The 22968-nt window shown below is 36.8% G+C and overlaps 1 protein-coding gene across 18 annotated transcripts in view; it reads right to left on the minus strand.

Annotated features, from left to right (window-relative positions):
* Positions 1-22968, minus strand: part of ATP2B2 (ATPase plasma membrane Ca2+ transporting 2) — a 748369-nt gene that overhangs the window by 123790 nt on the left and 601611 nt on the right. For 13 of the 18 annotated variants that reach the window (XM_048858215.2, XM_048858209.2, XM_048858213.2 and 10 more), the window contains 5 exons: positions 20917-21012; positions 10155-10196; positions 8282-8446; positions 4488-4702; positions 2252-2494 (listed from right to left, as the gene is read on the minus strand). In XM_048858215.2, coding sequence (XP_048714172.1) covers positions 2252-2494; positions 4488-4702; positions 8282-8446; positions 10155-10196; positions 20917-21012 — 761 coding nt within the window. The remainder of the gene's footprint in view (positions 1-2251; positions 2495-4487; positions 4703-8281; positions 8447-10154; positions 10197-20916; positions 21013-22968) is intronic. The other 5 variants (XM_048858219.2, XM_048858224.2, XM_048858222.2 and 2 more) reach the window with 3 other exon arrangements.

Genomic DNA, 22968 nt, shown 5'->3' on the forward strand with positions numbered 1-22968 from the left:
CCTCTTCAGTCCTCCCTGAAAGCCTACCTCTACAATGATGCCCACACATCTCTATTGCCTGGCAGTCACTTCTGACTAGTAGGCGCTCTCAAACCATTTATTCAAAATGCGTTGTTACTTTTTACAGTTAACTTTTGTCCCCCGTCCCAGTTTGTCTGTATATTAATCTGTGGCATCTTGTCATCATCCTGGTTTGACAGCTCTTTGGGTCAGGGACTGTCTTTGTTCCTCTTGTCCGTATCGTGCCTTGTGCAATGAGGGCCTGAATCTAGGCTCTACCACAGTATACAAATAATGAAAAAGCCAATCACACATACCACAAGCTAATGGGGTGCTAAGGCACTGAAATATATTTTAACTCACATATCAGCCCCTTCATGGGTTCTGAAGTCTTTAGCATACAGGCACTAAAACAACCTCTCAAAACAACGAGGAATATCTACCCTGTCAATCACCAGTGATCAAATCACAGGACAAAGACAGGACAAGACACTCCCATTCCTAGAGAACAATAATAATCATATGCCATGTACTAGAGAAATGAAACATGTAAGACGGTGAGATCCCTGTAAAGACAAAAGAGAGATGCTCTCAGTATCTCCATCTATTGTTGTTTATCAAGACTAAGCTCCTCTCCAGATCTGGCCCAGTGTTAGGAAAAAGTTGAGTCAGATCTCTCAGCTCAGACATATCTGTTTATTTTTAGTTTTATGAAAGCCACTGCATTAAAATACCTGCTCTGAGCGGTGACACAGCAGGACGTACATTTACACTAAGCCAGTTGAGAACGGAAGGTTGAAATTAGTCAGGTCATCTAAAAATATGGCTCAGAGTAGCAGAATGTTATACTTCCATTGCTCAAAGACTCTAAAAAGAAGTAACAAAAATACAGACCCTTGCTGCAAAAACACTTTCACCATGAACATACTTGACAACCACTGAGATTTCTGTCAGGCTTCTCGACAAACTCCTCTTCCTATAAATGGTTATTGCTAACTAATGCCTACATATCATCACGCCTAAAAATCATGCCAGGGATTACAAGAGACACAGCATTTTGTTAACGAATTCTTAAACAAAGAAAACCTTGATTTGGATTTAGTAGCTCACCAGAAATTGGACTTCTACTTTCTCACGTTTCTGCAAATATACTATCTCTGTCTGTATTTTGGCTGACAGCTTTTAAAATCATATTAATGTGTATTTTGGCCACTCCAGGCAGTTCAGTACAAACGTGCAAATAGACAAAAAATTATTTCATAAGCCTAAAAAAGCTTCAGTGTACTCTATAAAAAAGTTTCAGGTTATAGTATTAAGATTGGTCTCAAGTTGCAGTGGGGGAGGTCTAGGTTGGATATCAGGAAATGCTATTTCACTAAGAGGGTGGTGCAGCACTGGAATGGGTAACCTAGGGATGTGGTGGAATCTCCATCCTTAGAGGTTTTTAAGGCCTGGCTTAACAAAGCCCTGGCTGGGATGATTTAGTGGGCGTTGGTGCTGCTTTGAGCAGGGGATTGGACTAGATGACCTCCTGAGGTCTCTTCCAACCCTAATATTCTATGATTCTATGATTGGAATAAAAAAAAAGCATTATTTGCCCTTTCAAATGATAAATAAATTGGGGCAGCAGAAATCAGAATTTTGTAGCCTCTTAATCCTCCCACATAGTGGAATCTACAGCCCCTTTAGATATCTGCTCCTTCAGAGTGTCCTCCTTTACACACTGAGTTAAATTCATCATCCATTTAATTTGGAATGAATATCCATTAATCCCACCAATCTAATTCTTCATATTTCAAGAATTAAGGACCCAATCCTGCAAAGTCTTGTGCGCATGAGTAATTTTAAACTCAAGTAGTCTCACTGAAGCCATTGAAAACTATTTGTGCAAGCAAAGTTACAAGTGTACAGCTTGGACCCAGAGTCACATATTGATTCAACAATATCAGGGGTTTCAGCATATAATGTGGCCCTTGTTTCTGGGACCAGGCATGGCAGTACTCATCCCTCCAATAATCAATTGTATTTTTTTAAGTTATAGAACAATGACTGATAAAGAATATATGGTAACATTTCCATTCTTAAAGAAAGAAACAAAATTTGTACATTTTTGTCCCTTCTACTCTCATTTTGGGGACCTATTTAATATTTCATGATCAATGACAAGTTATTGAAGTATTAACAATGCTTCAAAACCCATTCAGCTTCTCCTGCCACATTTTACTTGATTGACTGCAATAAGCCTACTTACCAGAATTTTTGTAGTATAAGCACTGTTGATGGCAATTGCATTAACCAGCAAGTCGAGGGTTTTGCTTGGTAGAGAATCTGGGTCAGGGATCTCTTTGTAGTGGGCATCACCAATGTAGGCCTGTACTACTGTCATCCTGTTGGTTGTTAGTGTCCCTGTTTTGTCAGAGCAGATGGCCGTCGCATTACCCATAGTTTCACAAGCATCTAAGTGGCGGACCAGATTGTTATCCTTCATCATTTTCTGATGGAAAGCAAAGTAAGAAAGCCTCAAAAATTTGCTATGACAGATTTTTAAAATCTCTCATCATAGTAAAAATGCATAAAGTTAGATGTGACTATTAGAGTGTAGTCACGCTTGTTTACCAATGTGTCAGTGTAGAGAACATATAGTAGTCACCCCTTAAAATACTTGCCAATTTTGCTTTTGATGAATGGATTTGCAGTGTATCCATTCTAAGGAACTGCTTGAATACCGATATAACATTATTTAGCTATACAAAACATTAGCTAAAACAGCAGGCCATTTTAAAACAGCGATCACTGTAAGAAATATTAAGCACTCATGTAATTTTATAAGTTTTTCTTAAACTACTACACAGATTTTTGTTTTCCTTCAGCCAAGCACCATAATGGTAGAGATTTAACAATTAGTAATTAACTGTTTAAAAATAAACTTCCTGCCAGATCAAAATTTGCAAATACAAAAGAGTGTAAATAGAAGCTAAATGACAACAGCAAGCCTCAGATGAACCCAAAGCTACCCACCTGTAAATCAATTAATATTATTTTATTTTAATCTTGAACTGAACTGCAGTACTCTGAAAATAATCTGTTTTAGTAAACTCTCTTTATTCGGCTGCGTTAGGCTCTTTTACAGTATTTCAAATCCCAGTATTATTAGATTTGTAAGGTAAAACTATATGCTCTTGCATCATAAAATGCATTATCATCACCGGGGCAATGAATTTTACAAAAATTTGCTACTGTGAATATTCCACAGTATGGCTGTGATCTTTACCCTTGTGCCAATCTGTCATACTCTTATTCAGAGTGGTCCCTTATCCCAAGTGAAGTCCCACTGAAGTCAGTAAATCTATTCTTTGGAGCAAGGTATCCCGAAATGCAAACAATGGTGTATCACAATCTGGCCCTATGTGTGAGTATGTATTTATGCAACTGATTTAACAGTTGATTGCAATGTTTAATGGTTAGCACACAGGGCTGTTTGGACATGTGGGCTCTATTTCCAACTTTGTTACTGCCTGGCTGTGTGACAATGTGGAAATCACTTCACATCTTCATGTTCTCTGTGCCTCAGTTTCTCCCTGTGTAAAACGGAGATAACAGAATTGTCTACCTTTTTAAAGCGCTTTGAGATTCTCAGATGAAAGTTTTATATAAACACAATGTGCTGTTAGTAGATTAGATTTCTAAAGTAATCTGAGAATACAGAGTTTGATAGGGGAATAATCTACCACTCCAAAATCCGTAATCCCAGTTTTAATTCCCTTACATTCCCGAATGGAATCATTTACATTAGCTATGGGCAACTATAACAGCACTTAATAATACACACACAAACACATGTGGAAACCTCATGTCTCAATGTAGAGAGTTACTGAAGAGAACAAAATCCTTCCCAAAAACTATACTGATGCAGCAGGGAATAGGAAGATAAACAGATATTATATACAAAAAGACTGTGCTTCTCCCATTAATAAATTTTCACAGTGAATTTCTGAGATACTGTCTTCAATAAGTTTCAGAGTAGCAGCTGTGTTAGTCTGTATCCCCAAAAAGAAAAGGAGGACTTGCAGCACCTTAGAGACTAACACATTTATTTGAGCATAAGCTTTCGTGAGCTACAGCATCCGATGAAGCGAGCCGTAGCTCCCGAAAGCTTATGCTCAAATAAATGTGTTAGTCTCTTAGGTGCCACAAGTACTCCTTTTCTTCTTGTCTTCAATAAGTAAATGTTTTTAGTGTTTGTTTAGTACATTTTTCTGCAATGCACATTTACAGAAACGTCAATACATTTATTTTGTTGGAATTTTTTATTTTGAAGTACCTTTAATATGTTTAAAGAAGCTTCAGTCAAAGTGCATATTTTGATTATACTGATGTGTGATCCAGCTTTCTACCAGCCACATAAAAATTAAACAGCGAGTCAACTGCCAAACTAAAACATATTGAGAGTTGGTTGAAAGAGCTCTTTTTCCCCCCCCACTGCTTACCTTAACAGAATAAGCCAGAGAAATAGTGACCGCAAGTGGAAGTCCTTCAGGAACCGCAACCACAAGCACAGTAACACCAATGATGAAGAACTTGACAAAATATTGAACATAAACAGGAGTGCACTCGGGCAACCACTGCTTCTTGTTGACAACAAAAGTGTCAACAGCGAAGTACAGTACCAAAATTATTACAGTAATGGCAGACATCACCAAACCTGAAACACAAAAAGTAACAACTATTTTTAACTACAGGGAGCAATAGTAACAAATCAAACCATTTGCAGTTTGTACCCCACACTTTTATCTAATCTGATTTGAACCCATGCTCTTAGGCCACAGGGAAAAAACACATCAACAACATTCAATTATTGTGAATCATATAAATGTAAGATCAGGAGACCGTAGTCCATAGATAAAGTTTTAAAAGGAGCTTTTGGGTTATTTGTTACATTCTTCTGAACTCTATACTACACCTGTGTGTTATCACATTTATTTTTAAACACCTCTAGCATCAGCATCTTATTGATCACCCTTGGAAAACTGTACCAACTGCTTAATTTAATAAAAGATTTCCTGTTGTCTAAACTAAGTCTTCCTTTTTCAGTTGCAGGACATTATCCTAACACCACCCTATTACAACAGAATTAACCTCTGCCTGTTCTGTGCAGTTACCTCTCAGGTATTTACACACCATCTCCACATGCTTTTTTTTTTTTAAAAAAAAGCACATCATAAAAGCACCTTGGGGAAAGGATCTGTTGTCTTTGATTTCTAACATAGTTTGTAGAAAAATAATCTGTTGAACCAGCAGCTGGGCAAGATTGCAAAGGTAAAAGTGAATTTGGCTATAAGGACAAGTATTTACATATTTTATAAAAATAATAAAATAAACAGCAGTGTTCTCAAAGTGTTGTTTTGTTCCCAAATGTTAAGCATTTGACCGTGATGCACAGCACTGTGCAGAAACATGACATTTCATACGCAGTAGGAAATCTTACCACCAAAAAGCTGCATTCACTCTATCATTCAGATTTATTGGCCACACATTAGTCACTTTTTTAAATACGCAAGAACTAGGAAGCAGTTTGGTCATTTGGAATTGTTATAATACTCAAAAGGTAAATGTATTCACAGTTAGCTCATAATTTGCTACTGTTCTGAAACCAGGGCAACTATAATTGGTGTCATATGAACATGTTAACCTTAGATTTAGGACGGATTGTAAATTGCATTTTTGTTCACTAATCAGGACTACATGATAGGCCAAAGGAACCAAGCAGCATACATTATTCTAACTTGTATCAGGTTGACGTGTTTAATAACATGGCAAATATTTTAATACTTCAGTTATTTTAATACATTTATATAAATCATTTAATAACTTTAAACTAATGCACAAGTTTAAAAACAAATAAAATATTTAAAGCAATAAAATTTTCTTCTAACTAAGGCACTCTACCAAGAACACTTTATGCTCCCTTCTTCTTGTCCCAGCACTGAAGAAAGTGGGACAAGTCACAGACTTCTAGTCAGCAATTTATTTGGAGCAAGTGCTTCTTCTTATGTTTTTGAAAATTCAGAATTAGGCACAGGATATCTGGCTATGGTTGTGATAAGATAAACTTTTTTTTTTTGTCCCTCCACTGGAAAGGGTGCAATTTCATCAACAGTTCCCATTTCCATCAGTGGAAAGAGGCAATTGGAAAATTTTTCTATTTGAATTTTTATTGTGACATTTGGACCTCTTAACTGACACATAAGAAGCATGCAGTGTAGCTATAGTCATGTCAGTCCGAGGATATTAGAGAGACAAGGTGGGTGAGGTAATATTTTTTATTGGATCAACTTCTGTTGGTGACAGAGAAAAGCTTTCGAGCCACACAGAGCTCTTCTTCAGGTCTGGCAAAGGTACTCAGAGCATCACAGCTAATGCAAAGTGGAACAGATTGTTTAGCATAAGTAGTTAGCACATATTCTAAGAGACCATTCAAGGTAGAGTGGCCTGAAGAAGAGGTAGAGTGGCCTGTGTGGCCTGAAAGCTTAGACTGCTCTGCACTACAGACTGATATCAGTATAACTACATTGCTCAGGGGTGTGAAAAATCCACACCCCAGAGCAATGTTGTTATACTGACACAACGGCCCGCAGAGACAGCGCTATGTCAGTGGGAGAGCTTCTCCTGCTGACATCGCTACTGCCTTTCAGGGAGGCAGATTAACTACACCGATGGGAGGGCTCTCTCCTGTCAGCTTAGAGCATCTTCATTAAAGTGCTGCAGCTGCGCTGATGCATCACTGTAAGTGTAGACTTGCTCCTTGTCTCTCTCACCAACAGAAGTTGGTCTAAGAAAAGATATTACCTCCCTCACCTTGTCTCCCGATGTATGAAAAAAAAACATTTGTGACAATTAACAGTTAATATTACTAATATTAATATTAGCCAGATGGAATACTGTATCTGAGTTTTACTGTAAACCCAATAATCATGGGCCTTCTAGAAAAATCTTGTCCCTCAGAGTGTTTGCTTCTCTTTTGTTAGCTTGGTAAAGTGGTTATTTTCCTTTATAACCGTAACATTTATTAAACAATGGACCATATTTCCAAATGTATCATTACCATCATTTGAAATCTAAATACCAAGACAGCCTCAATGATTCTCTGGAGTCTGTGTATTTGAAAAATTTATTCAGCTATGGCCAAATAACTACAGCCTTCATAGTTCCATTGTAAAGTGTTCCCAAATTTGAATCAGAAAATTTAAAGAGCATCTGCCTTCTATGTATAAGAAATCAAGTCAAAATTGCTCCTACTATGCCAAACTGCCTGATCATATGGGGCAGGCTCAACCAATCTGGGAAATTAAATATGATGCGACTGAACTGCTTTATACCACATGACCTATCCCAATAAATTAACCTGTACTAGAAATACACAAAAGAGAGTAGCAATATAAAGTTTGAGTATATCAAGACAGAGCAAGGAAACTGGTGCAACACCGACAGACCCTGGTCGTTGGCAGGTAGGATCGAATCTGGGACCTTTCGAGCTTAGTGCATGAGCCTCTGCTGCATGAGCTAAAAGCCAACTACCTGCTAGCTAAGGCTGTAGAACAGACTCGTTAATCTCTCTCTCTCTCTCTAAGTCGTCTCGGTGCCATTAGATGGGACAGAACACCACACCCAGGTGGTGTGTGTGGGTTACACTAGCATTTGTGGAAAAAACAGAGTGAACCACTGAGACACCATGGATGCAGTTGAAACTCAAACTAAGGCTGTTTTTAAGTACACTATCATCAGCAGATTTATTTTTCATCCCCCCACCCCCCTTTTTTTTTGAAGGAATGGAATAAAACAGGTTCAGATTTGGTAAAAAGCTACTGTGGGGGGTGGAGGAGAAGTGGCAGCGAAATTACACCAGAATCCATTGAGGGAGAAGAGGATCTGGCTCCAAGCCTGAGATGATATTATCCATTTTGAATGCACATTCTCAGGCATCCTGAGGGGACAGCAAATTAAATATCTTGTAATTACTGCACTTGGGAACACTGGCTATGAGAAACTGCAGTTCACTTTGATTCAAATATTCACAACAACCCAAGTTGTTTAGAGCTTCTAGTTTCTCAGTTTTCAAAGTATGCACAAAAACGATCTTAGGCATACAATTCTAGAGTACTGTGATAATTACTTTCTTAATATTTTTAATAAAACTATCCCTTTTCATAATCATTTGCTTTGAAATCCTATAACGTGATCCTCACCACAGCATGCTGATATCTAGTTAGTTACCCATTCATACCTGCTTTGCCTATTTGGACAGCAAGTTTGGTCAGCTTTCCCTGGAGGACAGATTTCTCTTTCTTGTGCATACTAGCCTTCTTCTTTTCTTTTTCATCTCCCTCTCCTCCTTCTGCACTCTTCAGTGGCTGCATCTCCATGGCAGCAGCACCATCCTGTTGCTTGGCTAACAATGCAGAAGAAAACCATTACTCCAGAACTTTTAACCAACAACATTTCTAACCTTTTATTTAAAGAAAAAATCTCTGAAGTTGTTTATTCATACTAAATTCAACTTGTAATAGTCCCACATGCGTACTGGTAGTAACATGGATGATTAATTATGAATATATGCAGTACCCTGATCCTGTATCCGGATGTCCATAAGAGGCTTTGCTCATCTGCACAAAGGTCTGCTCATTTGCAGGATCAAGGTCTGAGACTGTAAATTCTTTGGGACATATAATGTGACTTTATAGTGCCATCTACATTTATAGCATTCAATACCTTCTTACTATTAATAAGAGTGGGTGTGTGCGTGCGTGCCAATTGTTTTACAAATAAGAATATTACCTCAGTACTTTTTAGATAATCCCAGAGTCTGAAAAATTTCAACATCTATCGCCCCGCTGACTATGCCTTCTAGCACAATTAAAAAGTATCTGTGTAGTCATGCGCCCCCAAAATCCTTATGAATCAAATTTACAGAAATAAAACCACTCCCTTCCTTCAGGAGAGATGGACTTTTATGGTACTGGGATTGGATAGGAAGTATAGAGGGAGTATGCAGGGGAGTAGAGAAACCGTACTGAGTATCTAAGGCAACAATAGTGTCTAAGGCAAAACTGTCTTTTTTTTAAAAGGTCAATCACCTTCCTGTGTGTGGTCAGTGTGGTAGATAGAATAGATTATATGAAATGGAATGAAATGAGACAAAATCATTCTACCACATTTTGATATACATCATCATTTGTATGAAACCAGATTAATTTAACTAGGAGATTGAAAGGCTCTCCTTTGTTTTAAGTCATTATTCATGAACTGTCCTTCTATTTAGTAGTCATCTAGCATGACAGAGTTAATCTCACTAGTATCTATTCCATCTCACTCTGCAGGAGTGCATTTAAATAATTCTCAGAGGAAAAAAAAATACATCTAACAGTACTTATTTTGTTTACTTGGCAGTTCTGAAGTAAACATAGTTAATGATCTCTTCAGTATAATGAAAAAGCAATTAAAACTTTTCCACAGAGAAAGAAAAATATTTACATTAATTTCTCCCTCAGAATATACAGTATATTAGAAACAGCTAACACTCTTTCATTTTCTTATTATTCAACAATACCCATGTATTTCTGTTTTTATATTATGAGCCAGATCAAATTGCATTAAGATTCGCTTTTGCTATTGCTACATGTAGTGTTATTTACCTTCTCCCTGCAAAGAAAAATACATTTATACAATGTCATTAGCCAGACAAAGCAGACAAGACTTAAGTAAAAATAGCATTTGGAAATTCATTAGCAATAAATAGTATATCTGGTTTTGTAACTTGCACAAGAAAAAAATGAATTCAGAATGAACTTTGTAACACACACATCTTCTATATAAATGGTGAATTTGAAACACTGATTTTGTTAATCTGTTTAAATTCTGGTATGTGAAAAGTCTATATACTACAATTTATTTTTTCTGGCATTTCCAATATTTCCCTGACTTTGGTTCACAAAGTGTCTACTATTCATTTCCCCCCCCACATTTTGCCATCACATTGTATGTTCAAACAAATAAGATATTTCCCCCACACGTCTTCAAATTATTTTATTTGCCACACAGAATCTATCAACATGCTAACCATAACAATCCACAACCTGCTTAGTATGAAAGGAGATTACCTTTATTCTGGCTGTTCTCCATATTCCCATCCTGCATTTTGCCTATATGATGAAGAATTGTAACAGACAACAAAGAACAGACAATAAACAGTCATCACACTGACAGAACACCACAATGGGAATTTAAATAAAAAGGGCAGACGAAAATAATGAATGTGTTTCACATACACATTTATGATCAACAGGCATTATCATAATGTTTTTATTTAGATGCATAGTTGGACAAACTCAAAGAACTGCAACCAAGTCCAATATTCTAACAGCTAAAATAATCCCAGTCTTGTTTCCTTTATTGAAATAAAAACAGTGGTGCATATATTTTGGAAAAATGAACTAACTTCGGGAAAAATATAATAAAACATTCAGTATGAGCTAAAACTCAAATAGTACTCTCAAACTACAGTTTCATCCAGATATGGTTTAGTATATGGTTTTACAAATGAATGCTAAAAATTAATGCTATGATTTAATTTTGATAGAAACAAATTATAGTAATATTTATAACACCAGCCTTGATTTTAAAATTGACATATTGGAATTAAATATCCTGGAAAGGTGATATTACTCAGCCAGGAAATGTTTTACCCTCTGTAACTCTGAATGCGAACTGACTAATTCAGACACTTTGGCAGCCTAAATCATAACTGGCCAGTTTCAAGTTGCATACAAGTCTTGGAAATGGGAGGCCTTGTGCATCTTCTACAGCGACACAACCATTTCTCATATGGAAAAGATCAACATTTGAGTCTATGAATGTTATACCCACATGGTGAAATACATTCTCATCTTTTGTTGGCTGCTGAGTGTTCACAATACTTAATATAAAAATTCCACTACGGAAGCAGAGTAGTGAATACATTTTCATGGCACTTTTGGCCCATTCTTCATATTAAATAGACAGGGAGAGTTTGCCAAAAAAAATAGCCATTAATTTTTGTTCCTTAGATATTATATTACAGCTGAAGTCAACACATAGGTGGACATCAAAGAAGCAGAAATTATGCTTCAACTAGTTTATTAACTAACTCTAGGTACTACTGGAACACATATTTGTTATAGTAACATAATTGGGTGGCTAAGAAATAGACTGTAGAGGATTACTATTTTAATCCATCTATTCCTATCTTGTTTGTATTTTCAGTGATTTAGAGGTCAATAAATACTGGCTTCTGTTTAAATAAAACTCAAAGAACAGAAAAGTTAACACAACTCCTGCATCAGAACTTGGAACTAGCATACTATGATTTCTAAGAAATTTAGAAAGAGATTAAAATACAGAATTATTGTGAGAGAAACAACACTGCTATGCTTTGACGTTCTTAGGACTCAGAAGGTCCATTGAAGCATAGCAGAGTACACCTACATTTTGGATTTACAATGTAATCACTCTTTCTCAGGTCAGCAATGCTTGCATCAATATTTTGTCTATATTTATGTTAAAACAAAGCAATTATTCCAAATCATAGGCTATTCACATTAGTAGACATCAATATTCAGGTCTATGTTACCAGTTCTAGTCCACAGACACCTTTTTTCTTTTTGCCAGCAGCAAGAAATGTTTTTAAAATGCAGCAATTATTAATTCTGAAAGCACGACAATTTATAAGATCACTGAAATGTACGTATGTTCCGTTTACTTTGGTAATTTTTTAAATGATACAACAATCTTTATTCCCACAATCAAAACAATGTGAATTGAATATATTTAAAATGAATATTTATGTTCAAAAGACCAATGCTTTTGATTAGACATGCTTCAATCAACTTTGAACATTTTTTAAAAAGTCAATTTTTTTAATCTGTACAAAGCTGCTCAAACATTTTTGATTAATCTAAAAATTATAGTAGTGTATTCTTAAATGTAGCATCTTACTGTCTAAGAAAAGTTTACTACTAGACTGGCTTTTAATATGTATGGCAAAAGATATGAAATATCCCTGGAGATTTTGATTTCTGACCTGAGGAAAAGCTGCCTTTGGAGTCAAAGTCTTAATTTATGGCAGATACAGTCTATTTCTTTTTTGAAAGGTAAAACATTATTGAAAGACTTCTAAGAGCATAGTTAACATTTCCTCATGCCAAAAGAGCATTAAGGCTTCCAAAAGTGGTGTAAGTGACTAGCACCAAAATATGCTGCTTTTCAAGATACGTCAAAGTACTTAATTCAACTATACATAAACTACTATTGTATGCAGTGTTGATGTAGCTGTGCTGGTCCCAGGATATTGGAGAGGATAGAAGAAGAGGTCCGCGTAAGCTCAAAAGCTTCTCTCTCTCTCACCAACAAAAGCTGGTCCAATAAAAGATGTTACCTCACTCACTTTGTTTCTCTATTACACACTATACCTATTGCATAAGGAGAAATATAGGAATTGCCACTTTGGATCTAGTTTAATCTAGTCTGACACCTTGTTTACGAAAGTGGCCTGTATAAGATGCAAAAAGAAAAGGAGTACTTGTGGCACCTTAGAGACTAACCAATTTATTTGAGCATGAGCTTTCGTGAGCTACAGCTCACTTGCTTACTATTCTTACTATTCATGCAGAATAAACGACTAATCCTTTTTTAAATCATGCTAAATTCTTTGTCTCTAAATTATCATGTGGCAGTAAGTTCCAAAGCTTAGTTATGCATTGTATTAAAAAGTTGATTTTTATCTCTTTGACGTGTTGCCTGTGAATTACACTGTTTGATTTTTGTACTCTTGGCATTACAAAATAGTAAATCAAAGCATTTGATTGACCTCTTTAACATTCATTATTTTATATAATATTTTGCATTTATTCATTTATCTTCTAGTCACATTCTAAATTAATCCTCTTCTACTCTCCTCACATGAAAGTTTTTAATGCCACTAATAATTTGCATTGCTCTCTGCATACCCCTGCTATTTCTACTAAATCCTTTTTAAGATGAGGTGAATAGAATTGACCACCATATTCTAGGTGAGTTCACTGATTCACATTATGCTTTTTCCAGTAATATTCTCTATCACTTTTTAAATACAATCTAACATACTGTTGACTTTTTTGAACATTATTTCACATCAAGTTGATGTTTTCACTGAGATGGTCAATGATTACGTATGGGTCTTTTTCTTGATTAACTACAGTTAATTTAGGACATATCAATGTGTGAGAGAAGTGAGTACATCAAATACCAAAATCAATTGATTAATAATTGCAGTATTTCTTGAATAGTGTATTTGGTGAATACATTCAACTGGACTCCAATTTTTCATTCCATTGTGCATTACTTTGCATGCATCAATACTGGATTTAATCTGTCATCATGTTGATCATTCACCTAGTTTTATTGGGCTCTTTTGACGTACCGCCCAAGCCTTACTCCTGACTAACTAGACATTTTATCTCATACACAAGTTTTACTCTCTTTTCAAGATCGTTAGTGCATCAAACAAAAGACGTCCTAAGAACAGATTCTTGGGGTGTCCACTACCAATCTCCTTCCATTTTGAAAACTGCTGATTTCATGAGAAAACTTTGCTCTTCTTCCTTGCTGTGATAACTTAGTTCCCTTAACTCCTTCTTGTGAGGAATTTTAATCAAAAGATAAATTATGCCTAATAGTTCTTCCCTTTCCACTATTCTGTTGACTCCCTCAGAATTCTAATAGACCGGAGAGGCACAGTTAGTTATGCTGTGCTTGCCTCTAACCATATCATAATCATCTAGGTATTTAATAACTATCTTCAGTTACTATTTCAACTAATTAAGGTAGTGAAAGCTCATTTAACTATCTGATCTAATGAAAAGAGAACTCTGCAGGGGATAACAATATATGAACCAATCTATTACAAATAAAAAAAAAAGTCTGTTCATGCCTCAAGGTCTAGCTACGTCATTTCCCAGGGTATCAGAATTCATGACTAGAGCCATTGCTGTCCATTAACAGGAGCATCGTTGTTCAGTCTTTCAAAGAGAGCACATTTATTTGCCCTTAGTAACACTGCTAAAACTCAAAAGGTTCCCAATGAGGCACAACCAGTCTTCCTGAGTCAGAAACAGTGTCAGCATATTACTGTGAGTGAGAGAGAAATTTGAAGATTGCCCCACAAAATATATATCTCTGCAAAACAATGGCTGATACATGCACGTAGCAAGAAAAATTTTCAAGGATATCCTAACATTGCAATTTTATCTAGTAACATATACACTCAAACCCAATGGTTAAATGGCAAATCAATATCAAAAGGTGCCCTAAGGCACTGACTCTCCAAAATGTATTCATATTGCAAATCACTTGTTAAGACTCAGGTAGACAATGTTCCCTTCCAACCTCCCAGTGCTGATTCTACTCCTTTCCTTCACATGATAGTTCATGAAACCAGCACAAGCAAGAAGAAAGAATTAAAATAAAGTTACTTTACTGTAATTGTGGTGATTGTTTTGTTATATCCAACTCAATATGATTCTGTGATGTTTGTTTCCTGTTCTTTGTGGTGTTCATCAGAACCAAATTTCTCCTTCTTGTGTGCATCACTGACTGCCCTAACCTCTCCAGGTAACGTCACACTTCGCTTCTGTCTCCGTGTGTGTTTTCCCACACATCAATAAGATGGATCACAACTGAATTTACACCAAAGAAACATATGAAAGATTAATATAAAGAGAGTACCAATGGGAGAATAGTGGGGGGAAAGGCTTTTGGGTTTTTGCTGTTCCAAAAAGCCTCTGGAATCCAGAGGTGAGCGCTGCACTTGACTATAAATTAGCAGGATGCAAGGATTTGGGATATATAACCCTTGGAATTGAGAGGGTCATCCTCTTTCATTTTGTGCTAGGATCTGAACGACATGCTCATCTATGTGAATTCTTTAGAACTGTAGGGGGGGATAAGAAATGGAGCATTAAAAAACTGTCATGACTTTTTTTATTGGGGCTATTTTTGCACAAATATTTTCCTGGAAATGAGGGGGGAAGGTAACAGTGGTAGGGGCTGTGAGTGCAGTGGAAGTCAGTTCAGTTTATTACAACTCCTCTCCCTTTTCCAATCTGGAATACCAGGTTGAGACGTTTGGAGAGAAGCATCATTGCCCACATGATATGTTGTGCACATTAGAGGCTTGTGACAGCCCCATTAATTGCTTGCTTTGTGAACATGTGGGTGGGCTACAGGGGTCAGTACCACTGGCTTTCTGTGTTTTGTTGTTGTATGGTTTTGACATCTATTACATTGTGTTGTCTTCACCTTTATTAAGATTTCTGTCCTTTGCAACATGATCAGGGCACTGTCACAGTCAAGCTTCTTGTTCCCTTTAAAAATAGTTATTTCATTCAAATCTAATTTAGACCAGTGTGGCAGGATAACTTAATACTATTGCTGGCATTAGGATATATAAATCATCACAAATAATTACAGGAATCCATAAGAGTGACCTGGAAACTGAATAGTGGGTGGCAAATGCTGTTTAAAAACTCTTTAGCAGACTCTAATTACATTCTCCTCTGTTAGAATAGTCCCAGGAAATGTATGGTACACCATAATGATTTTTCGAACTATCATCTTGCTCTGGAAATGAATTATTCCCTCATCCCCAAACCAATCTAATCCTACAGGTAAACAAGATCAGAGACATACAGCAAGTCAATATGTAGTCAAAAATATGATGGGGAAAGTGATTGAACAGAATTACTAGTAGTTCTTTCTTGTTGCGTAGTATCAGATGCAGTGGGTTAGCAAAATTGAGACTAAAGAGCAATGGAGTATCTCCAGTATCACAAAAATGAATAGCAACCTTTTCTGCAATCATTGTCTAATTCAACTTCCCTACAACTCTGTAAATCCATTATATTAAGGAATTACAACTTATTTAATAGGAATCCCAGTGGTAAACACAGACAAGTGACCTGGGATTGTTTAACCTACTGTTAACTATGACAATGTTTTACCTAATGACATGTCTCCTTCAAACAAGTGTGATATTTAAGTATGAAAATATAAGATTAAAATAACATTAAGTCTCTGACCTGAGCTTCTCAAAAGCAAGGAAATCCTGAATTAAGAATAAGATAACCTTCTGTTAGGCAACCAGAACACAGCCACTCCCAAATTCCAAAAAGGCTACCAGTTATTCCTAACTGCATTCCCTGCAAATCTTTCCAAGTAACTGTCCAAGTACAAAACTCATTGTATTATGTTGGAAAATGACATATATAGCTGTTTACACTCCTTCTGCCACCCACGTGTAACTCTGATCAATCCTAAAGAAAACTATGCATGTTCATCAACAGAAAATGCATCCCACAGTTTCAACGCAAGACATGCCGTAACAACCCTGTATTGTCACAGAAGTGCTAGACTGATTCTAGCAACTGAATTTTAATAAATGTTAGAAAGAATGGACAAGTTAACTGCAATTGGGAAAACTGGAACAGTGTTCACTTATTCTGGGTGCTGCAGCTGACTTACTATATATTCTATCATTTATTCTGAGTACTGAGTTGTGGAGTAACTCTCATTTACAGTCATACACTTCCCAATCGGATAGTATACTTCCAAAGATAATTGGGGATCTGAGCAATTTAGCTTCAACTACACAAGACAATCACACATATCTGTAAATGCTATGCTGCTGAACACACCGATACTCAGTGCCTGGCTGTATGCTGGCTGGGAGCATACAGACAGGGAGCTAGAGCAGCAGAGAATTCTAAGGAACTCAGGGTTACAGGACAATCAGTGACACAATCATTCACTGGTCTGAATTACACCCCAAATCGTTGCACTGGTTTCCTGACAGCTTGCCTGTCCAGCTTCATGGCAGCCTGCCTGCATTCTCACCTGCCTGAATCCTGGCTCCCAAGCTCGAAGGTCCCATGCAGCCTGGGTTCCAGAACTTGCAAGGATATGCAGCTCTGGGGCAGCCCACCAGGCTGACTGCCCCAGAGTTGGAGTTCCATTCCCTTTCACAGAAAATATCAAGACATTTGGTTTTCATTCCAAATCAGAATGAAAACAAATTTCAAAATATCAAAATCCTCTGCTAAATGGACTTAACTTTCTCCACCTGGTGTCAACTGACAGCTGGAGACCTAACTTTTAAATAATTCTCTGCTTAATTCCCTGAAGATATAGACCTCAAAATATAAACTAATCGTCATGTTACTTAATGTAAAAAAGAAAACATTATACCCAAACTGAAGACATTCAAGCAGTTGTAACTATAATATTAACGTGGTGGACTCCTCAGTTAGAAAATGCTTTTAACATGCATTTGCCAGATCATGACTTGAGAACAGAGAGGGGGAGAGCAATAAAAATTAAGCTAATTGGGTTCATCCATTTGAATGAGGAGGGAGAAAGGATTCCTCCTTGGTTTGCTTTTCCAGTCTTCCTTCCTCTGGACTTCCAGAGGTTCCCATGGCTCTTAGGAGACCTGCAAGAGGTCAGTAGTGTGTTTGGGGGTGAGAATGAGAGCATGTGGGGAGAAGGCATGGATCAAAATTTAGTTGGCACAGGCAATGGGAGGGCATGGAGAGTGCTTCTAGAGTGGGAGACAAGAGGATGAAGGAAGCAGGTAAAGTTAGGAGGTGTCAACAGGAGAAAGGAGAATTAGATTAGTGGAAAATGGAAACATAGAAACAACAGAATCAAGGTTATTTTTCTCCTCCTGCAGACCTTAAGAGCTATTGTTGCCCAGCAGCCCCATTTCTGAGCCTTAGAAAACTGATTGTGTCTCCTCCTTCCCACAGACCTTTAGTGGCCTTTTTTGCTCCACAGCCTTAGGAGGCTTGACAAGGTCCCTATCAGTAGCTCCCCAACTTTCCCCATCAACCCACTGGTCTAAAGCAAGATCCCAAGTAGGATCACTGGGAAGCTAGCAGTCTTATTTAGCTCTGTTGATGATCTAATTTTAATTAGCTGGGACAAACAAGTTTTGTAAGGTTTGCAGTCATTGTTGCTCCACAAGACTTCGTAACAAATACTTTCACATTTCAAAATGCATTTTAAAATATATAAAGAAAATTGTCCTAATGAATTACTTTCTGCACAACTTTCATGTTAAGGGTTTTTTGCTTGTTTGTGTTTTCCCCTCTTTTAATATAGAATGGCAAAAGCAAGATACTAAAATTTCATATTTAAAACCTTTTAATAAAAAGTCCATCTGTCTATCTACACTGTTCTGTATCTAAAAATATTAATGCATGCATCCATAAAAACAAATAGCAAACAATTACTCAGTTTCAGTTGCTAACTACTGAAAAGTAGAAAAACGGTTGGAATTCATAGATATAGTTTCTTAACCTGCTATACAGTTGGAAAAAGCATGCTATGGCAACTGTTTATTCAAGTATGTCACTACAAGTCTAACCAAGGAAAACACATATTTTTGTTTTGAAATTACATTGACAACTGAATAATTATTGGTGTGCCTCAGCCTGCTTTTTGTAATGTGTTGATTTACAGCTACTGTACAAGAGCATTTCCTGTAAGAGCGTTACACTATATTTGTTAGACAATCTAATATTCACTACTGAGCGTGCATTAGATATACATTCATGTTTCTTGAAACTGCTCTTATATACATATCCTGATTATCCAGTCTTAACTGAGGTCTTGTAATGTTTAACTTTCTTGCTTTAAAACTTCATTTTCTCTTAATTAAAAAAAAATGTGGTCCATTGTAACTACTCTTGAAAAATGAATTACCATCGCCGCAGTCTTGAAAAAGGCATAGTCATAGTGCAGACTGGAGCCAAAACCTTGGAAATTACCCCAGCCAGCCTCACCCAAAACACTCTAGTCCTAACCTGAGGCACACAGCACTACTTTTCCAGTCTTGTTTCTCCTCAGAACACATGCTGCAAGGCATGCTGAACTTGGGGTGGAGCGTTCTCATCCATATGGATCAAATTTCATGAGAAATTAAGCTGAGAGCATCACAAGAGAAGATGGGAAAACAATTCACAGAATACAATCAAATGCATGGAATCTGACTTTTTACCTTGAGCATCATACAGAATTGGATTTACAGGTGTGTGTGTTTCTGGGAACCAAAATTCTGAGACGAGCATGGACAGTGACTATAATTTCCGGGAAAAAGAATTTAGTACACCACTTGATTTGAAATATTGATTTAATATTACTGTAAACTCCATCACATTACCAAGATGAAATGAATAAGGCCGAACACAGCAGTCCTTTAAACACAGCTCAATAAAAATGACTAGGGTTCAGTAGAGAAACTAAGCTGGAATCACATAGTGCTCAATCCTTCAGCATGTTGTGCAAACTCTGGCTCTGATCCAGCAAAGCACTTCAGCAGCTGCTTAACTTTATCAGGGCCAGAGTGCTCAGCACCTTGAAGAACTGAGCCCTTAATGTAGTATTGGTCCCTTGGGGTACTGAAGGAGAACATCTATCAAGGCTTTATTGTATACATATGTTTGCCTTATACAAAATGTACAGCAAGTACATTTATTATAGCAATCAAACACATCAGAGCAGGGAGAATGAAATAGTCATTAACTTAATGGTTCTCTGTCTCTAAGGTATTTGTCAACCAATGGAAAAACATGGCTTGGGGGTTCCACTTTTCCAACAGGAGTGTGAGTGTGAGAGTGTGTGTGTGTGTGCATGTGTGTGTATAATGGAAATGATCTTAAGGGTCTGCAGATTGCTGCATTAATTTTAATACAATTATTTTAAAAATGTGCAGAGGATTTCCCATGCCATTGCTTTGCAGAAAATACCATCCTGTTGAAACACAGTAGTGTTTATTGTGATGTCAGATCTCCAGCTTACCTTAATATGCACATTACAATGGCTTCTGCAAGGCACAGAATCTACTTATATCACAAATATGATGAATAATTATGAGAAATAGTATTTACATTCCACCACGTTATTGGTGATGTAAAATAGTGCAAAGCTATAAGGAACAGATACTACTGCACAAAAAGTGATTAAGATTGAAAAATGTAAATGATAATCAAAAATAAAAGCTATTCCAAAAGCTTAAACTAGTATCTACCCATTCCATTCAATACTGTAATTAGACTACCAGAACAGGTATTACTAAAGTATTAGCATGCTAAGAAATGGGGTCAAGAAGCTGTACTAAGTTAAAGTCAAAACTGATGTAATAGGATTTTATTGTACACAAATGCAGCCCTTTAAACAATTTATGCTGAAGGGCACAAACTTGCATAAAAGTGTTCCTCTTTTCAATCATAATCTCTGTCAAAAGGGTGTTATGAATAGTGCTTAGTTAAAAGATGCCACCGAAGTGCTACATGTTGCATTTGAGCCAGATTCCTGACCCCAGTACTATTTCCAAAAGCTACATTAAGACTATGAATGCTTATGAGAGTGCCACTTGGAACAGTAGAACAAATTTATAATAGTGCTTGGTTTCAAATCTATGTTAAAAAGCATGTAAAGAGGAGTTTGACATTAAAAATTTTAAGAAAAGACAACTTCTTTTAAAAGCTTTGGAAACAGGACATACTTGAAAAGTATACTTAATCACCATTTTTAATTAATGGTAAAAGAAATATCAAAATTCCTATTTGTTCCTCTCCCATTCTTAGTTCAGCTCGAAGAAAAGATGTAAATTGCCTGTGAGACACAAAATTGTTGTGGCGTCTCTTATAAGCTGCTGTACAGTATATGGAGTAGGAGCTCTCACAGGGTAATCACATGCACATACAACATCTGTGCAGTTCATAAGAGGAAAGCTTATATAGTCAGGAGAGAAATCCATCAAATAAAACAAGCTAGGTGTTCTTGACGTACCATTGACTAAGCTGGCATTTGCATTATCAGTGGCATTTGCACCTGCTGCACCATCTGTAGCTGAAGGAGGGTGGGAGGAGGGATGGGAAGAATCTACTGAGTAATAATGGATAAAAAAGAATAATAAATAATAATATGAACAAATTTACATGACACAAACAATAACATTTATGGACTAGTGTGACTTTGCTTTTTCCAAAAAAAGATTTGTTTTAAATTAAGCAACATAAAGGCTGAAAATGAATGTCATTACAAAGATGTTACCAAAGTCAGAAACGCTCCCCCTCATACATGGAATATTTAAAAAAAGAAGAAATATGAAAGACACATTTAACAAAGTTAACAGAGTTGGTGAGAACTGTCTATACACAGTACTATGTATTACTATACCTCTGCTTCTTTATGCAGACATTTTATTTGCTTTATTTGCAAAAAAATTGACTTTAAATAGGCTAAAATACAATTTGGCTTGAATAAATGCATTTATAAAACCTGTCAGTATTTTTCAAAATGTACAATATATTGCTACTAAGACAACTAGTACAGAGGTTCTCAAACTGTGGTCCGTGGACCACCAGTGCTCCATGAGCTCCACTCAGGGTCCGCAGCTAGCTCCCTCTAAGGTGCGCGCCCGGGCAGCCGCACACAAGAGGAAGAAGGGCCACCCACCTAATTAGTGTAGTGCAGCTGTGGCTCCACTACTTAGGTGCCTGGACCCTGGAGAAGACACACATGTAAGGTGAGCTGGTGGCCTTGGGGGGAATAGGGGGTAGGTGGGTGGGGTAGTGGGGTGAGAAGAGGGGATGGGGGAATTTGGGATGTGTAGGGCTGAGGCGGCCAGAGAAAGAGGTGACTTTCCCCACCTCCAGGGCTGTGGCTGCCGCAGAGACGGCTCTCCTTCCCAGTCTCAGCTCTGTGGCGGGGGAGAGACCCTACTCCTTCCCAGTCCCAGTTCAGGGGCTGCTGCGGTGGGAGAGAAAGTGAGAGACCCCCCTCCTTCCCAAACCCAACTCAGGGGCTGTTGTGGCGGGGTAAAGAGGGCACATCCATCACATTAGAAAGGTAAGACTACGGATATTAAAATATTGTGTGCTTTTATTTGTAGAACAAAAAACATCACTTATTATTAAGGTTTTTTTTTTTCATAATGCTTTTATCCAAAGCGCTTTACAATAGTTAGTTAATGGTACAAACAACATTTGGAAAGATCATTAAGTGGTCTGCCGAGACTCTCAGCAATTTTCAAATGGTCCGTGAAAAAAAAAGTTTGAGAACCACTGAACTAGTGCACACTATATGCATAGGTCCAAAAGTTATGCAACAATAACACATTTAATATGCTTCACTGATTTCAATTAGATTACATTTTTCAATAGTACATATAGATATTTTGGGAAATACAAAATACAGCAACTTGCCAAATTTGGTCCCTGCATTTTTCAATTTCATCTATGATAAAAATGAATATAATAGAAAATAAAATCCCAGTTTAGATTTCAGCAATCTTCCTTATTTTAGGGGAACTGGTCAGACTAGAGGTTCCTTCATAACAGGAGGAGAAAAGTTCCCTAAAGGTTTTATTTATTATTATTAATGCTCATTTGCACTAGAGTTGAGAGAACAATTCATAATGAATAACTGATTCAATGAATTTCACTTTGCTTTCTGTTGGCTAATTGTTCACAACAGAAAACAACTTTCACATTTACTCCTTTTTGAAACAAATGAAATTCTTTAATGACTGATGCTTGGCCCACAATTGATAATTTCACACAGGTTAGTTATTCAACTTAATGTGAATAGCAGTGTTGTGGATGGACCTAGTGCAAAATGAACACAATAAAATACAGAATTTGAAATTCACCGTATAGTACATATATGCAAATTTCAAATTGCATATTTGATTACAATACTCATAATTCATAACTGATTACTTACATTTATTTTCTCTGAAGTCGGATACTTACATGTACCAGCACAGCAATTAAACTGTATATTTAAAAATTCAATATACAATAATTTACTTTTCAGGAATAATTGAGCATCCAAGCT

This window comes from Caretta caretta, chromosome 7, assembly GCF_965140235.1.
Source record: "Caretta caretta isolate rCarCar2 chromosome 7, rCarCar1.hap1, whole genome shotgun sequence".
Classification (NCBI taxonomy): domain Eukaryota; kingdom Metazoa; phylum Chordata; order Testudines; family Cheloniidae; genus Caretta; species Caretta caretta.